The sequence below is a fragment of the Brienomyrus brachyistius genome, chromosome 17 (assembly GCF_023856365.1).
Source record: "Brienomyrus brachyistius isolate T26 chromosome 17, BBRACH_0.4, whole genome shotgun sequence".
NCBI classification, from domain to species: Eukaryota; Metazoa; Chordata; class Actinopteri; order Osteoglossiformes; family Mormyridae; genus Brienomyrus; species Brienomyrus brachyistius.
The window spans coordinates 1,460,850-1,467,824 of NC_064549.1; the positions used below are offsets into that span (position 1 = coordinate 1,460,850).

Consider the following 6,975-nt stretch of genomic DNA (forward strand, 5'->3'; position numbering starts at 1 on the left):
CTGCTGTATTTTTACCCCCAAACCCTTATTATTATCGCATCACATTTAGATCCGGCAGCCAGACATTTTTTTTTATTTTTTTTTCTGTTGGCATTCATGACTTACGCTGCCACCTACTGGATTCCTGTGGTATCACTAGGCAAAGTAGTATGAAACCTGTAGAATAGGGTTTCCCAGCCCTCAGTCCAGGGTATTCCAGCTGGTCACACTTGTGCATTCTGTTCACACCTGAAAAAAAATAAACTGTTAAAGTTATGAAATCCCCACCCCTACCGTTCCGTGAAATTTTTGTACAACAAAACCAGTCTACGGAAATCTAAATGTTGGGAACCCATCCTTCAGAGCACTGGTTCTCGATTATCCCAGTATGGATCCCCAAGCTATATCTGATTATTTCAGTACTGGCATGCTTGGTTTAGCTAATGAAAAGCTTAACATCTATTTAAGTTGACTTACTTGGCTTGCAGAATAGTTCCAGTTTGTGAAAAGGCTGTGGATCAATATAATATTGAGATGCAGCGATTTGGGCATAGATTCCTGCTACTTAGCTGCAAGCAAACGATCACAATCGCAAAAGTGAAAAGTGACTTGGCTCATGTGTCACTTCAGCCTGGTGCCTCCGAAACGAGGGTGTGAGTTCTGTGCTCTTGGGAACCTCGAACCCGGAACAGCTGACGGAGAACTTGGGGGCGATACAGGTAAGCGGCATGACCGTGAGTCCCCACACAGCCGCGAGCCGACGGTGCTACTCTCCACCTCCCGTAATCCGCGGAATTTTCGTCTGCTCAGGTCCTCCCGAAGATGACATCTCGTGTGGTTTCTGACATCGACCACATACTGGGGAACCGGCCCTACAGTAAGAAGGACTACCGCTCGTAGAGTCTGTGTGGTACGGCTCCAGGAGGTTCAGGGTGGGGGCCGACACCTGGGTGGCCACACGCAGACCCCCCACCCCCGGTTTCCTGGCCCAGCATCTAAAGCGGACTTTTTTTTTGTTTCGTTACCCTAACTGCATGCCTGCGCAGAAAATGTGTGCCTGAACTATTTCTGTAGCACATCGGATGAAGATCCTAGGAAGACATACATAGAATTTGAAACACTTTCTGTACCTCAGTACATTACAGTAGGTTTAACCCCTAAAGCCACACTTGCTATCCTGACCCCAGGGGTCTTGCTCGACCTACAGCCGCGTCACCAGTCTGGGAGGGCGGAGTCAGCCCCCAGCGTCCTGCTCAATGCAGACGGCAAACTGCAGCTTTGCTTTAGTAACCCTGAAGGACGCAACCCCTTCGTTTGCATCTGTAGGAGAGAAGGCGGCCTCCTCTTTGTGCATTTTAATCGCCTTGAATGCTAATGCTCATCTGAATGCTGTAGCTGCTACATGTTGATCCGAGACCAAGGTTGGTGACTGTGTGTGACCAGAGGGCTGAGGTAGTATAAATCCTATACATATAAATATATATATATATAAACATATAAATATATATATATAAATATAAGATGTAATCAACAGGTTTGTATTTTACGTGAGAACTTTATGTTAAACAATGTAAAATATCCCAAACTGACCTCAAAGCCTTCCCGCAAATTAAATGTATATTGTATATATTTTGAAAAAATATGTACAGTTTCCGCCTATCAACTGCACAGTGGCAACTTGTTAAGACAGTGTATCCTCTCCGTCCTGCGGGCTTTTACCACCCCCCCCCCCTGGCCTTTGTGATGTCTGTCATGGGGTAACCGGGCCATGAGCTGACCTGACGAATCCTACAGTACAGTGTTTCCCAACCCGATCCTCAGGGACCCCCAAATGGTTCATGGACTGTCAAGGGGGGTCCCCCAGGTCCAAGTCGGGAAACACCGCTGTAGGATGTCGTGCTGCTGCGACCTGCAATCCTGTCGTCTGAGCACCCAGTGACCAGTGGCAGTAGCACTGCATCACAAACTTGTCATCTCAGCTGCACAGCCTCAGATGTGACTCAGATGTGACTCAGATGTGACTCAGATGTGACTCAGATGTGACTCAGATGTGACTCAGATGTGACTCAGATGTGACTCAGATGTGACTCAGATGTGACTCAGATGTGACTCAGATGTGACTCAGATGTGACTCAGATGTGACTCAGATGTGACTCAATCGCGACGCCCGCCTTTTTTGCTCCCTTGGTTAACCTTCAGCTTCATTGGAAAAGGTCGGGTCTGAGTTAAGCGCAGGTATCCTTTCACCCTCCGTGCTGAGTGCCTTGACAGTGCTGATGACCGCCAGTGATCGTAATGTTTGGCTCCGGGCTACATCCTTTGATTCACCAGACTGTAAATTGCTGAAATATATTTATGAATCCTCTATGTTTTCTACAATTTGTACAAGTGTATGATGGAAGAAGAAATGTTTACTTTTCAAGCTGGGTTGTCTCATCAGGATCTCGAAACCACATTTTGCTTCTAAGAAAACCAAATGTAAATATATACATATTTCTGTTTAAATAAACGCAGAAATGATGAGTCGTGTTGGATTTGTTCTCATCAATCTCGCAATAAAAGGTGATTTTACCTTATCATAAATGTTTAATCTCACAATCCATCACTCTGAAGCACATTTTACTGGTTCTTTATTAAAAAAAAAGAACATCTTCAAAATCACCTTGAATTACAGCCATTTGTTTCATGATAACCCCCCTCTCCACCACATCCCATCTGAGATCCAGTCGACCCCCCCCCCCCCCCCCCCCCCTTTTAGAAAAACAAACACTGCCTTTCCTTAAGTCATGGCCCTTACTGCGAGGACGACATCTTCCAGCTTATTACTTGGACCCAGTGGAGAGCAGGGCAATAAGGCCAGATGATGCACTGATCGACAAAACATAGTTCCTGGGGGAAGATCATTAAGGACAAATTTGTACATCCATTGCAGTAAAACCACATTATCGGCCTGCCGTCTACACTTACTGGGAAGTCATTCCCAAGCTGAAGCTAAACGAAAATAAACCAACTGAGAGAATAAAATCTGAAACCTGCTCTCAGTTCAGTTCAGCTGTGACCTCCAGTCTGAACCCAAAGCAAAAGGATACACTGTGGGGTTGAAGTTCTTCAGCAGGAAGAAGGAGGCGATGATGACAAGGACAAGGAAGAGGGTGTTGTTGTAGAAGATGGAGAACGTTGTTGCTTCGTAATCAGCCACCTCGTTTTTCTTCCACAGGATCCTAGTGAAAGATGGAACGCAGTAAGAAAAGTTAGTGCAACTTTATACAACACTTACAATTAATTGTTCATACTGCATTTCTGTCATGTCTCAAACTGGTCATACGCAATCCTGTACTGTCCAGCCACTATCTGTGGACATGGTGCAATGTTGTTGTCAACTGGTATTGCTAACAATTAACTTGGCTAAGGCTGGTACTGATAATGGATAACCTGGCTAGTTTTACTGCAATGCGGTCAACTCGGGTGTGTCATCACTTCCAGCTCCGACTTCCGAGGTAAATGGAACGCAGCATCACTTCTGAGCACCAACCTCTCATCTTTCTCTTTGCGAGACATCTTTCGGTTATCAGCTTCAGAGAGCTTACGGGTCACTTCCTTGGAAACGGCATCTTCTCGTTTCTGGGCAACTCTAACAATAAAAATATAGCAATTAAATATACCTTTAGATTGGATTGAAATGGACATTAAGGATGGCCCTTCAATAGAATGATACAAGTTAGCCCTGTTGACCATAAACAGACCAGAATATAATACTTACTTGTGCTTTAATACAAACTTCACGTTTTTATAGGCGAAGGCAACCAGGTAAGTACTGACCAGCGTCATAACGCCGTATAATACTGCAGACTGAACGAGATCCATGTGCCAGATTCTCCAGAACAGCCCTGTCAAACAGGAGAAATGACAAAATCTGTATAAAGGCTGCAGTTACGGCCAGCTAAGCACAACTTCAGGTAAATCAGCAGGTAAAAGATTTCCGTCTCTCCCAATCTGCCGAAATGTTCCTCAAAACGCCGCAGATTTGCTCTTATGTCCACGTCATTGTAGCCACATCGGTTTATGAGTAATGAAGCTGTACATAAGCAGGAGATATGGAATTTTAAACATAAAACTGGGGGGTGGGGGTGTGAAACGAAATAAAGTATTTAACCCCTTACGCATTCTTTCATTTGGAGCTGCGAAGGACAAGAGTGAATGTGATTTACCTTGGAATTACACAAGGAGAAACATTACTAACGATGCAACTGCGATAGGTACCACACGTGCACAGATTTGTGCAAAAACCCCATAACATAATGCAAGAAAAGAGCTCGACTGTGCCACGTAGACTGTACGTAGACTGTGCCATGTGTTTGCAATGCAGCACAAAACGTACAAGCTGTAGCCATAACATTTGAATTACTATTATTTTTATTATTAATAATAATAATAATAATAATAAATAATAATATTTCTATTAGCATTGACTTTGAATGACTGATTACTCACAGATGGGGATAGCAGAAACTATGAGCGCATTGCCATAGAAAAGCGCCGACGACTTCGCCGAGAGGTTTCTGCTGAAATCCTGGAGCAGAAGGTCTTCCTCAGACTGCTGTTTGCTACTGCTTTTCGGGGCCATGGCGAACAAGTGTGCCGTATAACCCACAGCCCAAAAGTAAGAACGAAAGACACGTAGCAAAGTCCCGGTTCGCTCCGAAAAAACCTTTCAATCTTACGCCTCGTCAGCACAAATCCGGAAGTGGATGGCGGAGCACCGGAAGTCCGCCGTGTGCATATCTATGGTACGGATGCCACGGGAGTGAAGTGCGGCTTGTGTCCAGGCGGGGGCGCACTATCCAGGCCTCTTTCACGTTAATAACCAAATTCCTGTCGTAACGTCGCTGTCTTCGGGAATGACGTATTTGGACTTGAGAGTGTTGCTCGCGCTGTCAGGCCCTTCTGCAGCCAGATGCCTCTCCATTTCATGAAATCGATCTACTTATGATATCGAAATGTATAAATAAATGCTGAGCTGGAATGGATGTTAATACATACTACTTCAGTCTTCGGGGCCTTTGGCAGATTATTCAGGTAGGCGGGTAACTGGGGGCTACCATATTTTGCTTTGCTAAACAGAAATTACGGGGGTCAGGGCGCAGAGAGACGAGTCAAAGCAAGGTACGTGTGTACACACAAGTAATCTGACTGCAGAAAGCAAATATTAATATGAAACGAAGTGAAGTCCCTAAAAAGACAAGTGTCCGGGAAAGAGAGGCCGTATAGTCACGTTACGGATAATCAGGTTCTGCCAAAATAGAAAAAAAATACCATTATTTTCGTTAGAAAAATCTTAAGCAATCCCGGTATGTGAAATTTCCCCCCAAGGAAATGATTAGGAAAGACCGGATTTATCCGAAAGGCACGGATGTTGTGGGATTTGTAATATCTGCTAAATACACTAGATGGGACTGTTAGCTTACGACACATCTGAATCACATATTCCAGGAAATATTTACAGAATTTACCTTAATATAAATCACTGTGTCACAGACAATGCTTCTTTTGTACCTTTGAGGACAGGCTGGGTTGGCCATCTGGCATACCGGACATTTCCGCATTGGTTGCAGGGTATGATGTAAGCCGCAAATATATCACCCCCCCGGCAAAATTTACTGTGGGGGACACCAAAGTCCAGAGCTGATTTTTAATTCCACCCCAACCCTGAGGGCAGGCATATAGTATGGAAGGAAACTGGAGTCTTTGTACTGCTTCTCCTGTGTCATTGCACTAAGATGCCAAGCAGGTCAAAGGAGATCTTTCTTTCCAAAACGAAAGACTCTAACTCTCTCTGGAGAATCCTCTGCCATTCCCAAGGCAGCTGGCAGATAGAATCCATCCAGCATGTCCTGGGTCCACTCTGGAGGTCTCTGTTCAGGGGAGCATGAGATGTTCAGACCACCTCAGCAACATATTTTTAAACTCTTTTAGTTTATTTTGTAAGTATTAATGCATATTGGGCTTGTCATGAAAGTAATTTTGTTGCATTACACAGTAACAATATAATACTTGAGTCGTACCTTATTTAGCAGATATTTTTAACCCAAAGTGTCATACATTTTTGAGAAGGCAGATTCCCTGGGGGAATTGTGGGTTAGGGGTCCTGCTTAAGGGCCCAATGGTAAAATCGCTTTGGGATTTGAACCGGTGACCTTCCAATAACAGCCACAGCATCCTGTCGCCCCGCCACCTCAGGTGCCTCAAACCTCTCTGAGGAATGTAACCTGGAAAGGTACCAAGAATAGCGTGTATACCCTGCCTGGAACAGGGTTTACAGGGACCGACCCCTGCAGCTAAGTCTAGGTCTGAGGTTTCCCGGCAAATAGTTGGTGCCTGGATCAGACTGAGCAGGAAATGGCTACGTGGAGCCATTCTGGGGGCTCACCACTCCCACGACGGAAGGGGGGCAGATGCAGGCAGGGAAGGCCTAGATGAATCAGTTGCTTTTGGGAAAGTGGAACATTACCTCTCTGGAAGGAAATAAATATAGAACATAATTAAATGGTCCTGTTTATGTTATAAATCCTGTACTAATGTGGGTCTGAAACCCTGCACCGTCTTCTCGTGTTCTCGTTCTCGAGAAATGCTGAATCAGCAACGTCTAGACACTGAAACAACCTGACTGCAGTAGAGTGATGAGAATATGCAGCAAAACATATTACAAGCACGGCAAAAGAAAATAAGTATCACGGAGGTCGAAAAATGGTCATGGTTAAACGAGAGGCACCTTTCCCAAGTATTTTTTGTTTGTGTCACTTTCAGGTTAGCTCTGTACAGAGAGATTTCAGGGCTTTTAGGAGCTGTTACTGGATATCCAATCAGAAGCAGAGGTGGGACACTTAGCCACACCCACAGCTCATATCCTGCTTTTAATATTGTCACGTTACTGTCATTCTGGGCATGGCCGTCACCCCAGTCAGCTGCACAACCACAATTTTAAGGCTCAGGTTCTTA

At 44.8% G+C, this 6,975-nt stretch overlaps 2 protein-coding genes across 4 annotated transcripts in view; one reads left to right on the plus strand and one right to left on the minus strand.

Annotated features, from left to right (window-relative positions):
• Positions 1 to 2,502, plus strand: part of kcnab1a (potassium voltage-gated channel subfamily A regulatory beta subunit 1a) — a 55,148-nt gene extending 52,646 nt beyond the window's left edge. For all 3 annotated transcript variants that reach the window (XM_048981736.1, XM_048981737.1, XM_048981738.1), the window contains exons 13-14: positions 610 to 698; positions 790 to 2,502. In XM_048981736.1, the coding sequence (XP_048837693.1) occupies positions 610 to 698; positions 790 to 879 (179 nt within the window). In that variant the 3' untranslated portion in view covers positions 880 to 2,502. The remainder of the gene's footprint in view (positions 1 to 609; positions 699 to 789) is intronic.
• Positions 2,503 to 2,592: 90 nt separating this feature from the next.
• Positions 2,593 to 4,739, minus strand: ssr3 (signal sequence receptor, gamma). The gene is made up of 5 exons (XM_048981739.1): positions 4,471 to 4,739; positions 3,740 to 3,866; positions 3,512 to 3,610; positions 3,069 to 3,200; positions 2,593 to 2,868 (listed from the first exon to the last, which is right to left on the minus strand). Exons 1-5 carry the CDS (start codon positions 4,601 to 4,603, stop codon positions 2,802 to 2,804), a joined length of 558 nt encoding a protein of 185 aa, XP_048837696.1. The 5' UTR covers positions 4,604 to 4,739; the 3' UTR covers positions 2,593 to 2,801.
• Positions 4,740 to 6,975: the final 2,236 nt, after the last annotated feature.

What these genes read in the sequence shown, in the direction of transcription:
- ssr3 (XM_048981739.1), bottom strand. Translation starts at nt 4,603, where the DNA reads ATGGCCCCGAAAAGCAGTAGCAAACAGCAGTCTGAGGAAGACCTTCTG. An exon ending in AGTTTCTGCTATCCCCATCT is followed by an intron (nt 3,867 to 4,470) that starts GTGAGTAATCAG and finishes CCTGTTTGACAG; the next exon opens with GGCTGTTCTGGAGAATCTGG. An exon ending in AAGAACTTCAACCCCACAGT is followed by an intron (nt 2,869 to 3,068) that starts GTATCCTTTTGC and finishes ATCTTCCCCCAG; the next exon opens with GAACTATGTTTTGTCGATCA.